The sequence below is a fragment of the Brachyistius frenatus genome, unplaced genomic scaffold (assembly GCF_029030835.1).
Source record: "Brachyistius frenatus isolate BFR_SWC_R1_liver_20210118 unplaced genomic scaffold, ASM2903083v1 Contig_158, whole genome shotgun sequence".
NCBI classification, from domain to species: Eukaryota; Metazoa; Chordata; class Actinopteri; family Embiotocidae; genus Brachyistius; species Brachyistius frenatus.
In genome coordinates, this window is record NW_027210757.1 from 706,073 (window position 1) to 722,524 (window position 16,452).

General features: G+C 45.5%; 1 protein-coding gene across 1 annotated transcript in view; it reads left to right on the forward strand.

Annotated features, from left to right (window-relative positions):
• The window catches only part of fat4 (FAT atypical cadherin 4), a 104,932-nt gene extending 93,612 nt beyond the window's left edge, over positions 1 to 11,320 (forward strand). Inside the window, exons 14-17 of the mRNA XM_069716515.1 lie at positions 397 to 521; positions 2,791 to 3,008; positions 6,069 to 6,330; positions 8,125 to 11,320. Of these exons, the coding sequence (XP_069572616.1) occupies positions 397 to 521; positions 2,791 to 3,008; positions 6,069 to 6,330; positions 8,125 to 10,034 (2,515 nt within the window). The 3' untranslated portion in view covers positions 10,035 to 11,320. The remainder of the gene's footprint in view (positions 1 to 396; positions 522 to 2,790; positions 3,009 to 6,068; positions 6,331 to 8,124) is intronic.
• The last annotated feature ends 5,132 nt before the right edge of the window (positions 11,321 to 16,452 follow it).

Here is a 16,452-nt window from a genome sequence, read left to right on the forward strand (position 1 = left end):
TCCGTCTCCTCTGACCTCCTTGACTCGCCGTGGGACATCTGTTCACACTTTCAAACCCTCTCGAGAGTTCTCAAAAAGATTTTTAGTTTTTGTTTTTTTTAATACAAACGGCAGATTTTTGTTGACGGAGGGGAAAACCAATTGCAGAATTCCAGAGAATTTTTTTCTTTTTCTTTTCTGTCTTGCTGGTGAATAGGGAGGCGAGAACAGATCTTTTAACATGCTAATTAACCAGGGGGAGGGGGTCTTTATGGGGTTGTTTTTTTTTATGTTGCCGCACGGGGAGAGAAATCACAGCTCATCACAGCCGCTGTTTTTTGCAGTTTTTCTTTTTTAAGGCCGACTTGTCAAACTGACTGTCTGATTGTCCGTTTTTTGTATCTTTGTGTCCCAAAGATGTCCGAGACTGGAAGGAGCCTGCACCGCCAGCCCCTGTCGACACGGGGCCACCTGTTTGGACCGCTGGTCTTGGCAGCAGTGCCAGTGCGTGGACGGCTTCACCGGCAAATTCTGCGAGAAATGTAAGTACATTGCCTTTTGAAGTGGTTTTTTTTTTTTTTTTTTTTCTGCTGAGGTTGCACTTTCAAAAATATACATATTCTTATCATGATTATTTATGATCCATCCCTCTTGAGTCATCGAAGTGCACCACGTAGCTTCATATAAGCTGCGCCGCTGAGTTCTGAGATTCATTTCAAAGCATTTGTGTATTTTATTAAATAAATACTCATTAAAGAAAAAAAATAAGGCTGAGAAACCTTCACAAAACCTGCGAGACACTTATAGCTCCCGTGTAAGGTGCAAACGTTATGTTCAGCAATGTTTCCCCCCTCAGACAATTCTTACCACGTTTATTCGGAGGCTTTCGTGTCATTACTGGAGACAAACAAGGTCGTTACTGAGAAAACTGGGAACTTTCTTTCTCTGTTCGCCATCAGGTTTGATTTTGTGGGAAATCTGCTGGTTTTGCTTCATTGCACGAACAGTGGTGAGGGACATTTTCTTTCTAATACAAAAGGAGTGTGCTCTGTCAGTGTCGCCATCGTCAGTCCTCCGGGAAGAAGAAAAAAATAAGAAAATCAAGTAGAAACATCCTCTTCTCATCGACAAATGTCCAAATTTGGAGTAATTGCGACATAAATAAATCCAGTGATGTCACGTACGAGGCGCTTTCGGACCGGAGGGGCCGAGAACCTTTTTGTTCCTATAACTACGTTTTGTGGGGACTTTTTTTTTTAAATTTCAGGTCCTCCCTCTGCCTACGGTCTCTTTCTTTTAAAAGGCTGTAGAGCTTTTAGTTTGAAGTGTTGCGTTTCGGATCACAACAAGGCTTCAAATGAACGAGTTAATAACGTCTTAAATGTAATTAAGAGTACTGCGACTGTTCCGTTTGTTTTTTTTATTGGCCCTCTTGTATGAAACACGCTTTGGATCTTCAAACAGATCAAATATGTTCATGAGTTTCAAACCAGATCAAGTAAACTGAAAACGTTATTTCCTCAATTAGCGAAAGGGAAAAGGGAAACTCGGGGTGGGGTGGGGTGGGATGGGGGGGAGGGGAGGGGGGGACCTCCTCCCAAGAAAGTCCCTAGAACTGGTCATGTAGTTTCAGTACATTTTTTTTACTTTAGTGTCACAATGTCTAATTCAATTCAATTCAATTTTATTTATATAGCGCCAAATCACAACATAGGTTATTTCATGGCACTTAACACATTAAAGTCCTTACAGCAAGGCTTTATAATATTATACAGAGAAACCAACAATTCAACAATTCCCACCTCCAAAAAACCTCCAACAGAGGGAAGGAAAAACTCCATCTTAACAGGAAGAAACCTCTGACAGAACCAGGCTCAGGGCCTCGACCGGTTGGGGTGAGAGGAGAGCAGAGAGAGAAAAGGACAGCATAGAGATTGAAGAGAAGAACTGTTGGTGGAGACGACAAGCGCAGGGCAGAGACATGCAGCTCCATGACGGGACATCTGCAGAAGAAAGGACAGAAACTACGCGAGCGAGGGAACTGAATGGAGAGACAACAGATAATAAGCAAAAACTGTGGGAGAGAAAAAGATGGTGAGGTATGAGTCAGTTAAAGATTAGGAGGAGCTATTAAAATGAACTGAATGGCTTTTTTCCATCCCATCCACCCATCCAAAAAAAGTTTTACTTCAATTGCGCACATACATTCTTCTTTGAAGGCAGAAAGACTAAATTCAAGGTACAAGAATTTAAAAAAAACTTTAGTCTGATCTTTTCGTCACACGTTTCAATTTGACTCGGTATTTATTCATATTCTTTTGTGCCGATCTTTGATCAATGTTATGCTAATGTGCTGACTGTATATTATGAAGAGGGCTTGTATTTCTTCTTATTAAAGTAATGTTTGATCAAATATTGGCTTGTAGCTTTAGAAAATGAAATCATATCCTGTGATTAGCAGGTTACACATACAAACTTTAACACTCTTTTCATTATATTGACCGGACGTTTTTCTGGATTTACAGTTAAGACGCGTCAATTATTTTTTTTGTATGGATTCAGTGTCTTGCTCAAAGGCACGGAGGCTGCTTTGGGGGCTGACCTACATCTTTTCGGTTATGGGAAGAGGGTTGTAACCGCTGGTGAGAATATGAGGGCCAATTTGTGGTTATGGCAGCGGGATTAGGAAAATCATTTGTACCCGACCGTCGGCCAGGAGCAAAGTGGAAATAAAAAAGTTTTAGCGTCTCCTGTGAAGTCAGGACCGGACTCAGGACGTTCTCTTGTGTCTTTTCTCTCTCACACACACAGACATGACGGCGGACACCGCCCTGTCTCTGGACGGCACGGGCCGCCTGGACTACTCCCTGAAGCAGGGCCCTAAACGGGACGTCCTGCTGAGGCGGTCGCTGCAGGGCGCGACCTCTGACCCCGTCGGTCCCAGCAGGTTGGAGGTCAAGTTCAGGACGCGCAGCAAGAGCGGCACTCTGCTGCACGTGCAGGAGAGCAGCAACTACACTACTGTCAAGGTAAGAGATAAAGGGAGATGAGAGCAGAACATTTTCAAAATAAAAGCAGATAAAAAAGCACAAAAATAGAAGATTTTGCTGCAAAAAGAATAATGTTTGTAATATAATTTTCATGAAAACGGCAAAGACAGCCTAGTGCACAAGTATGTCATTTTAACTGGAAAACTGAAGTCACATCCATCTTTTGATCAATTCTCTTCATGAAAATCAACACTTTTTTTTGGTAGATATTTCAAAATAAAAGCTTCCCAAGTCAGAATGTTGATTCTAACTGTTTAAGTTGTGTTTGTGAACAATAAATAAGTAGCAAATGGGATAAAAAAAAAAAAAAAACTGTTGTTGAAAAACAATAAAATAAAAAAGAATAAGAAAGGCTTCTTTACAAAATGAAGCCCTGCATGTGATTAGTTGTGGTGAATAAAAGATTGATTGGCTCTTATTTGAGAATTAGTGGAACAATGATTCATAAACAGGCGTTGCGTTTGCAATCATAAATCTCCCGTAAAACAACATGCATCACTGAGGAGGATCAACTCATCGTGAATATGACGCGAGATTAATTGTGTCGAGATCGATGACTATCTGACTTTAAAGGGAAAGTATCTCATGTACACAGAAGTTACTAATTAAAGCACTTTTATTGTTATTTTTTTTATTGGGATTTTAGCAAAGTGGCCGATGTTAGCAATTAGCCACTTTGCAGTAATGCTGACTCGGCTCGAATCACTATTAGTTCACGATTGTAATGTTTTTCTAGTCAACGCGCCACAAAACACCAGCTTCATCTCATCTGGTCTTTTGACGTGACAGAACCACGAACCCTCCGACGTGGCTGCCAGATGAGGATACTGTTGTACCACCAACAGCATTTATTTTATTTAAGTCACAAACATACATGTACTCAAAACATGTCTACATATGCATGTGTGCGTGTTTTTTGGCCTCGTATTGTTTTCACCACCGGTCATCCTCCCACACTTCCTCTTTGTATAAACTTGTAGGAAAAGCTACCATCCCCATTCCCTCTTTTCGGCTCCCTCTGACCAATCCTGGGCCGCTTCCCAAAATTGTCCTTTCAGACACCCTCCGACCGCTTCTCACTTTTTTTCTTTTTTTTTTTTTAGCAACTCTCTTTATGATTTTTTTGTTTTGTTTTTCCGGCTCTGAGCAGCTTCTGGTGCTCATCAAATCACCATCACGGCTTCCAAACCCGGTCCAGAAAAGTATTATAAGATCTTCCGAACCCCCTAAAAAAAAGAGTGGTAGGGGAATACATAGTGTATGTACATACTGGATGTGGAGAGCGAGAACTATATAAACTGAGATATAAAAAAAAACAACAAGATGTTTAATAGATAAAAAACCCCATGATGAGTTTTCCAGCTTCAGAGCTCTCAGTATTCTTTGGCTTTGGGGACTTTCCGCTTTCCCCATTTTAAATCAATTCTTCCGGAAGCTACTTATCATTGCTGATTTTTTTTGGGGGTCTTTGAAAAGGGAGGAAAGCGGGATTACTTTTCCATCGAAAGTCTGGAAGAACACATGAGATTACCATACGCCGTGTAAGCCGCAAATTTGTTGTCTGTGCCAAAGTGAGCTCGATTAATTTCTTTTAAAGACGCGCTCTTTCCTCTCTCCCCTCTAAAAAAAAAAAAAAAAAAAAAAAAAAGGCCCCTTCAATCTCTGGCGGGCATTTTCATGAGCGTGTTTTCGCTCAAATTTGAGCTTCTGATCATCTTCTGACTGAATGACATCGACTCCACACGCACACACACACACACACACACACACACACACACACACACACACACACACACACACACACACACACACACACACACACACACACACCAGTCGTCGTGAGAACATGATTAACTGCAGTGTCCCAGTGGGAGAAAGATTTATGAGCATCGAGTTGCCTTTTTTGTTTTTCGCTCTCTGACCTCAGCAGCCGAGTCTGAAAGCGCTGCGGTGGTAGTTTTGTGGGGGACCCGAACGAAGACTTCCTCTCATTGGTCGTGATTGATGCCGACAGGATAACTTATTGTATTAATCTCAAACAAAACGGCAGTTTTAACAGACCTCATTTGTGTGGACTCCCCTCAGAGAAGATTAGTTATCATGTGCTTAAAATTAGGAATTATAACAATAAACAGATTCAGAGAGTGAGCAGTTTCAAAAGTTTATCACTCGGTCTTGTCATCGCTGATCTATGGTATGATGTGTCGCATGCATATTAAAGTAGAGACATATTACTTTATGTATTAACTGAACATACACACATACTTGGTGCACACAGACACAATGTTATCAAACTATTTCACAGGATGTGATTTTAAACATGTTCGGTGCAGTAAAAACACATTTAAGTGCTTTGATAACATAATGTCAAAAATTTTCATGCGTTTAAATATTGATTCGAAGCTCCTTATGTTATTTATGTACTGTATATAAAAGTGGAAGTGCGTTAAGATGCAATACCACCGAGTGCCACTGGAGGTCGGCTCCAAAAAGCCTCCGGCTCCATAGACTCCCATTCAACTTCTCTCATGAAATACAAAGTCAATACATTTTTTTCCACGAGTTATCTCGGTGTTGTTAGAGAAAGTCGCTCCTTCCTATTAGTTTTCTGGCGGTCCATATGAAAATAATTCCGTCATTAATTAGAAAATATTGTGGGTTTTTTGTTTTTTTTTTTGGGGGGGGGGGGCGTGTCTGTTTGATTGACAGGCCTGTGGTACAGTCAGGTTATGGCTATCGGTGGGCGGGACATATTATCGTCGGGTTTCCGGTCAGATCCACCGCTCGCTCCCCATCTCGTTTAAATATGGTCACTTCCTGCTCTGAACTAGCAAGACGGCAACGCCCAAAATCCGAAAAGAGAGGCTTTCTAACGGGCGTTCACAAACCGACGGGCGACGTCACCGTTGGTGGTGCTGCTCGGTTTCGCTCAGGAAAACAAAATCCAATCACCTAAAGTTTGCCCGGTTTACTTTCGTTTTTTTTAACCATCTGCGACCGCAATGACCAAACCTTCATCTCTTTATTCCTTCTCTCAAGCTGAGGAACGGCAACATCCACTACATCTCGGATGCGGGCGTCGGGGGGAAGGTGGAGCGGACCGTGGGAGACGCGGTGCTGTCCGACGGCCAGTGGCACACGCTGCGGCTGGTCAAGAACGGCTCGGTCACCGTGGCTCAGGTGGACGCCGGCCACCCGAGGGTCATCCCGCACGCCACCCAGGACTTCGGAGGTCTCGGCGTTTTGACCTTCTCCCTGGGGGGGATCCCGCCCGGACCCGCGCAGCAGAAAACCGGAGCAGGTGAGGTTTGACAATGTCAATGTTTGGATTTTTGGAAGAATGAGATAGCAGGCCATCAGATGAAGTCATTTCTGGTCTATTAACGACCTAATTTCTTTACTTGCAACTGGAAAATTACCAGTTTGATTGCCTGAGGGAGCAGATTTTTTGCAGTTAATGTTATACTCAAAATGTAATTTGTACTAAATGCATGTAATAGGAACAGGTCATGTTTCTTTTAAGGAGTTACAACCTGCTAATCTGCCACAAAGAACCTTATGAATATAAATTTAAAATCGTAAAACACTGGAATTTTGAATTGATGTTTTAGACAATAAATCTGTCATATTTGCCATCAGAAAATCTCATCTTCGATATTTCCTTCATAAAAACTGATACATTAAAAGTACACTATATTTACATGTGTTTGAATGTACTATGTGTATTTATGATCTGTGTCAAACACACATGCTGATGCGTTCAAAAACTTGGTGTTTAGCCAAGAAACTCACCCACTCTTCACCCGCTGTAAATGACTAATGCAGCAGCGTTTCTACATGTTATGGAAACCTCTTCTTCGTACTAAAAAGTTTGCACACATGCAGACGCAGCACATGTATGTGACACAGCCCTCATGAGCTTTTGAGCCCTTATAAATCCAGTGCAGACTTTGTTTTGTTTTTTTCCCCCCCCAAATGAATTAATAGTCTGCTGCTTAAACTGCAGATCATATTTGGTGGCTGTCCAACAAAACTCTGAGGAACCGGCCTAAAAAAAAAAAAAAAATCTGTTTCTACTTGACACTGCTGAGATTTACAGTAGTTGAATAAATGTTGATTTACCAGAGTATCATTTATGGACAAACTAATATTCTTTTAATTCGACTTTGTCTTGGAGCGCCTTTCGAAGCTTTGTGTTGGAGTTTTTGGTGTTTTCATCTTATTTCCATCGACTTTAGCCTTAAATCACGGATCAGATGACCTCGAGCATGAGTTCAGAGCAGTTTGGAAAAGGTGAAGGAGAAGGTTTCCAGAAGGAGTTCATGCAACACAGTAAATTTTAGAATTTCAGATGGGAGGGGGAAAACAAATTCAACACTGTGGACTAATATGGTAAAAATAAGCAATTTGAATGATTTTTTTAACCTCCTTTATTCAGAGACCGGGGCGTATTTCAAAACAAACACGTTCTCAGCACGCAGGTCCGGTGGCAGACCGCCCGTTAACCGGCCCTCACCTCAACATGTGCCTTTAACATTTGTGTTCTTGTTGTGTGCTCACTTTTTCAAGCAGCTAATGAAAAGACATGAATGGATTTAATCTGCAGTGGGGATAAATTCAATAAAAATGTATTTACATCGGCGAGGCAGTGCTGTTAGGCAATGCACAAAGCAAAAGATTGAATTAGATACAGAGACGTTCATCCAATCCAGATGCACGTCTTGAAGCTATGATGGCTCCGACGATTGGATTCTCTCTTCGAAAATATTTCATATTTCTTCTCTTAAATTGGCCAGTGGCTGATCGGCCCATTTTGAAAGTATGATTTTTTTTTTTGAGGGGGTTCTTTCCACAAAGAAATTTCACTTGTTTTTTCTTTGTAAGCTTGAACCACTTACTCATCTAAACAAAATTCCTCCAGCTCTGACTATAGCTTCCAGTTTCTGCTATTTACAAGGACGAGATCGAGCATCGGCAGACATTTTGAAAAACAATGAGTCTCCTGCTATTCGGAAATGATTCCCCTCCCGGTCACTGTTATGTGCTTGTTAAATGCTTGTTAGCTAAACTGGTTGTCTCTCCTGTTCATTTGCAGGGTTCGACGGCTGCTTGGCCCACGTGAAGTACAACGGGGAGAACCTGCCGTTTACCGGAGAGCACAACCTCGTCAGCCTGACGAAGACCAGCTCGTCCGTCAAGATCGGCTGCAGAGGTCCCAACCTGTGTGAAAGCAGCCCGTGCTGGGACGGCCTGATGTGCGTCAACCAGTGGTACACGTACCAGTGTGTCCCGCCCGGGGACTGCGCTTCCAACCCCTGCCAGAACCACGGCAGCTGCGTGCCGGACCCCCGATCGGGTTTCACTTGCGCCTGCTCCGAGTTCTACATGGGCAAGACTTGCGAGACCTTGGTGGCCTGTCTGGGCGTCCAGTGCCCTCAGGGTACCGTCTGCAACACGGCCAATAACGGTGGATTTGTGTGCAGCCCCGGTCCCGTCGCGCCAGAGACGATGGTCCTCCCTATCTGGGCGGTGCCGGCTATCGTCGGCAGCTGCGCCACCGTCCTCGCTCTGGTGGTGCTCAGCCTGATCCTGTGCAACCACTGCAGGGGCCGCAACAAGACCAAAGTGCCAAAGGAACCCAAGGAGAAGAAACCCAAGGAGAAGAAGAAGAAGAAGAAGAAGGGTAGCGAGAACGTCGCGTTCGACGACCCCGATAACATCCCGCCATACGGAGACGACATGACGGTACGGAAGCAGCCGGAAGGAAACCCCAAACCGGACATCATCGAGAGGGAGAACCCTTATCTGATCTACGATGAAACGGACATACCCCACAACAATGAGACCGTCCCCAGCGCTCCCTGCGCTCCCTGCAACGGCCCCGAGGCCGATATCGAACATTACGATATAGACAACGCCAGCAGCATCGCCCCTTCAGACGCTGACATCATCCAGCACTACAAGCAGTTCCGCAGCCACACGCCCAAGTTTTCCATCCAGAGACACAGCCCGCTGGGCTTTGCCAGACAGTCTCCCTTACCCCTCGGAGCTACGAGCTACACCTACCAGCCTCAGTACACCCAAGCGCTGAGGTCCACTCCGCTCAGCCACTCCCACTCCGCCTGCCCCACCCCGAACCCTCTCTCCAGACACTCCCCGGCCCCGTTCACCAAACCTTCCTCATTTTACCGCAACACTCCCACCAGGGAACTCAACCTGGCTCGTCGCGAGGGGAGCCCTCTGGACCTGCACAACGACATGTGCCAACCTCCGCCCATGTTCAACTACGCCACCCGGCTGGGGAGGCGCAGCAAGAGTCCGCAGACCATGGCCAGCCACGGCCACACCTCCAGGCCCGGCAGTCGGCTGAAGCAGCCGATCGAGCAGATCCCCCTGGAGACGGGGCCTCCGGTGGGGCTGTCCATCGAAGAAGTGGAGCGGCTGAACACTCCGCGTCCGCGCAACCCCAGCATCTGCAGCGCCGACCACGGGCGCTCCAGTTCGGAGGAGGACTGCCGCAGGCCGCTGTCGAGGGTCCGCAACCCTGCCGACGGCATCCCTGCCCCGGAGTCCTCTTCGGAAAGTGACTCTCACGACTCCTTCACCTGCTCGGAGATGGAGTACGACCGGGACAAGCCCGTGTCTTACAGCTCCCGGGTTCCCAAGCTCTCCCAAGTCAACGAGTCCGACGGCGACGACGAGGACTACGGCGGGAGGCTCAAGCAGAGGCGGTACTCGAGTCGGAGGGCAGAAGGAGGGCCCGGCATTTCCCAGGTGCCCCCCGGGGACCAGCACTACACCCTGCCCCACAAACTGGGCCAGCAAGCCGGGGGCTTCAACTGGGACAATCTGTTGAACTGGGGCCCCGGCTTCGGACATTATGTAGATGTGTTCAAGGACTTAGCCTTGCTTCCCGAGAACGCGGCAGCGAAAGACATTGAAATGAACAGTGGGGATGGCTCGGTGACCATTCTCAACGAAGGAGAAGCCGAGCAATATGTATGAGACTATTTATTACGGTGTTGTAGAATATGGTGACGTTTAAAAAAAGAAGAAAAGGACGACTGTATATTTCGGAAAAAAAACATCGGACTTCATGTTTTTTTTACATTACTCAAAATAATAAGACGACTTTCAATGCAGTAAGGCAGAAGAAAAAAACGGCACCCGTGACGTGACAGATTTTGTCACCAGCCACCTTGGAATAGTTTACCAGTCTCCTCTAGGTTCAACCCGTACAATCGTGCATTCATCTCTCCGAGGCCTCGTTACAGCGGATCCATTGACACCGAGTGGGTTGAAAAAAAAATACAAAATAAAGAAAGAAATCCATGTCTGAAATCAATTTAGCGACTGCAAAGCTCCATTCACATTATCTTGATCAAACATTTCTGTTCTTTATTACCGATATTGCCTCTCCTTTCCAAAAAAACTTCACTGTCACATTCGCAGCTGAGAGATAAGACGGGGAGATAATATTAGCACTTACAGGAAGAGAATTCCAACGGGCCCACCGAGCAAAAAGAAAACTCCCGGTCTCTCGTCTTTTCAGGGGTCGCTTTTTTTTTTTTTTATTAACTTTAAAGGAAGCATGTGTGTTTGATCCGACTGCACCTGCAGGTGACGGGACACCGCCCCCCTCGGTGTGAAAGTAAGTGCAGCGTTTTGCTCGCACGGTATCCCGGACCTCACCAAAAAGTAATGATCCCCCGTTTCTGTGTTTTTCTCACAGAAGACTGGCTAAACGTTTCAAGAGTGAGATTTGTAATCGAGTCCCCTGCCTTACAGACATTTGAGGATTTCAGTACGGGACAGAACTTTTTCCTCTTCTGGTTCTCCCACGTTCTCTGACCAGCCAAGTGTTTTCTTCGGGCAACGATGATGATGATGATGGTGGTGGTGGTGGTGGTGGTGGTGGTGATGATGCTCCTGTAAACATGACCACAACTAAAAAAAAAAAAACACTATGAACTATGTGTACATTTTTTTTAATTCATGAGAAATCATGGAGTCATTTTGTCATGTCGTTGGTGTCCTTCATTATTTTGACATGTATGGTTTCTACATTTTTGTACTGTTTATTAACTTAATTTACTTAAGCTGTGTTTTTATGGATATTTTCATATGCTGAAATGTATGTTCTTACTTTCGGGGAAAGTAAGATTGAAGACTTATTTTTTACATTTGTTACATATGTAACATCAGTATTTTCCACTTTTGATAAAACTATAACATGCTGTATGCTTTGTACCTGTAAAAAGCCAATAACAGAATAAAAAAAAGTATTTATTTAAAAAGTGCTTTCCTTTCTTTTCTTTCTTCCTTGCAGCGGGAGAGCAGCTCATTTAGATGCATGCAAACGTTGGCCATTTTTAAAAATAGACACCTTGGAGCTCCGATTACCTCCTTTCCCAAGTCATTCGGGTGGTAAGTTATTCTGTGTTTTGGCCTCCCTCTCGTTCTCTCTCTCTCTGTGTGCAGTCTTTACATAATACCCGAGTCTCAACAAAACATTTTAAAAAGGCATTTCAGGACCCGAGTGAAACCGAGCCACCTCGCTCACGGCCAAACAAAACACCAAGCGGACTCTGCGACGCAGGGCCCTATATTGCTTTCAGCAATTATTTACATCTGGTTTATTGAGCATAAAAACCCTCATTTTATTTTGTGAGTGTGAGTGTGTGTGTGTGTGTGTGTGTGTGTGTGTGTGTGTGTCATAGCTCAGCGATTCGGCGTGCAACATGCTTATCTTCTCCATCGTCGAAGGCCGCGGGAGAAAAAAACAAAAACGCATGGAGCCGTGAACCCGGCGAAGAGTGACAGGCCGCCCTGAAATCCGGGTGAGTTCCTTGGAAGGGGAACCCCCCCCCACACACACACACACACACACACACACACCCCCGCCGAGAGCTCTGTTGACCGAAGGCCTCTCTGAGAAAAAGCTGTACCGCTCCCGACGCCGAGATAAAACAAAAACACTCGCAATGATAATGAGAAAATAGGAGATGGATTCAAATAAAGCTCACAGCGTCTCCCCTGGTCGCGACATGGCCGGGTCTGAGGGATGTCAGGCCCTCCTCCTCTTCTATAGGTGAGCCTTGTATACACACAAAGGGGCACATTGTTCTACACGGTGGTAGGATGTAAAACACTCACGAGGACTGATATGAATCTGTCTTCCTGATTTTCTCGGGTGGTGGTGTGGATGGTGTGTGTGTGTGTGTGGGGGGGGAGAGGTCACGGTCACGATGACGGTGCTGTTTTTGGATATTGTCCAGACGGCTGCTCGACTTCACAGAACGGCAAAGGAGCTCACGATGTGTTTAAGGATTAATTGCTGCACGTATCCTAAGTGCGAACATTGCGTTTTACATTACAGGGACGTGCGCCCTTAAGAAAACACGGCGTATGTTATTCCCGTCAGCTCTGATGCCTGTTATTTCAGCGAGTAATACGCAATTTTTTTTTTACGTTGGTAATGACACAATAAACGCAACGAGGAACGGGATTGCTGTTCTCCGTTTGGGGAATGCTGTGCCGCGTAAAGTCAGCCGTAATGCGTTTTGCAGGTTCTCCACATTTGACTGATTCATCATGAACGAAAGTGTAAAAGAGGCAGCGTTCGATTTCCCATGAAGAAGTGCTGACTCCTTTTTTTTTTTTTTTTTTTTTTTCACAGATGTCATCAAAACATAATTCCCATTAAGATAATTTCCACGTTGACTTAAGGGTTTCCCCAGTATTTATACAAGGACGTGGTGCTGAGCTGCCCAGTTCTTGAAACAGTAGAATTCCTCCCCAAAATAAAAAAAAATCCTTCCAAAATCTTGTTTAGAAAGACTGATTATTCTGCGCTTCAGACAGTCACAGCGCCTACGTAGATTGGACTAAAATGACTCATAATTAAAAGCACATTTATTGCCGAATGTCAAAGCGCATGTCACTCCTCCTCCTCCTCCTCGCTGGTGAACATGTAGTCTGAACAGACAGCGAGGCTGAAAATGATCCCGATATAAAAAACAGACCTTCAGCGGTCGTAAGTCCTGACTGACTTATTGTGTCCCGGCTGCAGTCCAACACACCGTCCATGTCATCACGACATCCTCGCTTCATCCTCTTTCCCCTCTGACGTTAAAATATAGACAGAAGGGCCCCAAAATGTGACGTGTTTATCGATGAAAAACAAGTCGATTACGAGTTTGCCGACTCCAGCTGTCGTCGGGAGCGTTGTGTTTTTGGCCTTTTTCGTCCATCCGTCTCTCTGTTCTCGTGAGCGCAAAACTCTCATGAACAACTCGAGGGATTTTCTTCAAACTTTGGCGCAAATGTTTGGCACCAACGAGCAGCAACCAACCGTGACGTCACCAATCAGTTCGCCAACCGACGTTCTGAAGCTCGAATTTCGAATTTTGGCCCGTCGCCATTTTGCTATTTAGGAACCAGAAGTGATTGTAGTTGGATGAGTTGGGGGGGTGGGGGGGGGACCTGACAACTACACAGGCCTGTCAATCAAACAGACACGGCCCCCCTAAAATCCTGTCTTTTTAAGGCTTATTTCTAATTAATGACGGGATTTATTTTCAGATGGACCGTCAGAAAACAAAGACTTTAGCTGATAACACCAAAATAACTGAATGAATTGACTTCGAATTTTATGATTTTATGAAATATGGTAGTCTATGGAGCCGGAGCCTTTGTGGAGCCAACCTCTAGTGGCCCTCGGTGGTATTGCACTTCATGGCACTTCTTTATCGGCCCCATTTTTCAGACCCTGGCGCTACGTACACTTTCAGTCCACGACTATAACTCAGACTCGAGGATGAGCTGACTAGATTTTGGCGGTCGAAGGCCAAATGTCGCTGTGACGTCATATCCGTCACATTAAATGTCACTATTATAGTCGACGGTATTTACACTCCTCGTTAGCAGAGTCTTCCTTCGACTCGACCGACAAATCACCGGTCCATCCTCTGATGTCGAAACAACGACCATCCCCAAATTATCGCCCGATTTCGGGGGCCCGTCTCCGCTTCACATCTGCATCAAAGCTGCGAGGCTCGTCTTCGATAAGTGTTCTTTAATGCCGTGTGTACTGCAGCCAGCCGATGCCTTTCAACACACATGAAAGCTTCAGCGAGCAGCCGGAGCTGCTGGGAAATGAAAGGGAAAAAGATAGATGTGTGTGTGTGTGTGTGTGTGTGTGTGTGTGTGTGTGTGTGTGTGTGTGTGTGTGTGTTCGAGGAAGATGATGATTGTCCTGTCTTTGGAAAAGCTCCTTTCTTGCTCTGCGTTGTTTTTTTTTCTTCTTCTTCTTCTTCCCCGCAGCGCTGGAGGGGCTCGGATGAGACGAGGCTTCTTTTGGTCGTCACCAACTTGAGAGCGTTTTTCTCAAAGAAGTGCATGATGGATGCTAAACAGACGACGTCGCCGTGAGACCCCTGGCTCGGGTGTCAGGGAGCCGCTCCGTCAAAATCCGCAGAGGCAACAACACATCTGCATCTGATCTCCAGCGTGACATTCTGCTGCCTCAGCGATTCCTGAGGTTTTTTGTTTTGTTTTGTTTTCTAATTCAGGGGAGATGTTGCCGACTTTAAGTGCCGGTTGACTCCCCGTCGGCCTGAGTGGGAAACACTTGGATTCTCTCAGCTGCTCCCACCTGTTTCTACGGCGATCGACACAAAGAAGACTTCGCCTGTAGGTCCGCTACGCCGGGCAGAGTCAACTTAGTGTTTTTTACCTTCCAATTTTTGTTTGCATCAAAACTTCAAAACCAGTTTTAATTTTTTTTTTTTTTTTTCCCCAAATAGACCACAAAAAAAAACTTCTGAACTGTTCAGAAAAATCCAAACTATAACTTCTAGAGTCGGGATGACAGCATCCGTTCACAGACTGCATATAAAAGTTAACCGCTGTCAACGTTAAAAGGGACGTTTGCCTTTTAATGTGGGGTCACAGTGACCTTTGACCTTTGACAACCAAAATCGAATGAGTTCATCATTGAGTCCAAGTCATAGACTCTATGTAAAAGTGTACTTAGCTTCCGGGTCGGACAAACGAGGCCGATGCAGAAGTGCCATAAACTGCAATACCGCCGAGGGCCACTAGAGGTCGGCATCAAAAAGGCTGTAGCTCCATAGACTCCATTCAACTTCCCTCGTGAAATTCATAGTCAATAAAAAACCAATTCTACACGTTATCTCGGTGTTGTTCGCCAAAGTCACTCCTTCTTGTTAGTTTTCTGGAGGCCCATCTGAAAATACTCCCGTCATGAACTCAAAAATAAGCTTCAAAAACGTGTGTTTTTGGGGGCGCGTCTGTTTGATTGACAGGCCTGCGGTGCCGTCATGTTTCCGCTGCAGGTGGGCGGGGCGTTGTGTCCTCGGGTTCCCAATCAAACGGCGTCGGAGCCGGAGCTCCAAACCGATCCGAGCGAGCAACACGGCGCCGGCCCCAGATCCGACCTCGAGGCTTTCATGACGTACGTTCACAAACCGACGGGGGACGTCACTGCTGGTTGCTGCTTACGTCCATCGTATTCTCCCGATACTTCTTGTTGTTTATTCACTTTTGCATGCGGTTTTTGTCTGTTTTCTGCCAAGCGCTGGGCGGTTTTTGTTTGGATAAATAAAGGTCATTATTATTATCATATCCATGGAGACGACTTGACACATCGCCGCGCTCACGATCCGGGTCCGTTTTGATTTTGGCGTTCATCAGAGTTTTTAAACTCTGCGGCTGCGCTTCTTTAATCACGTTCAGCTCAGCCGGACCGCAACTGCAAGTCGAGGGTCGGCTTGAGGGGGTCTGGTACCGATCCATCATCTCCTGCGGCTGACGCACAAAGATGTCGAAATGATGATCAACAAACAAAACAAAGACCAGTATGTAACACACACACACACACACACACACACACACACACACACACACACACACACACACACACACACACACACACACACACACACACACACACACACACACACACACACACACACAGGAGTCTCCATGTGGCCAAGCATGCCTGGTGTGGGTGGACCGGCTATCTAAATGTTTACGGCTCCTTTAGTCACCGCTAACAACCACTTTTGAATGCTTCAGCTGCAGTTTAATGCCGGAATAAAACGGCATTTATTTTTTTACAACTTCATTTGCAAAATGTCCCTGATTAGTGCTTACAAGCCTGATTACAACGTGACTTATCTTAACTATCATTAGTCCAGATTGGCCTTTGATTGAGGAAGCGGATTATTTAATTGCAGTTCCAACATCTTGTCGACAGGAAATGAAACCAAACGCTTCAACGCTGCGAACAGCAGAAGATCCTCCGGCGCCGCCGGCTGGATTTTTGTCGGATTTTAAACGGGAGCTCGCGGAGTCGTGTGCGAGCGCCGCAGGTTCTTCGGGTTCGCGGACGGCAGCG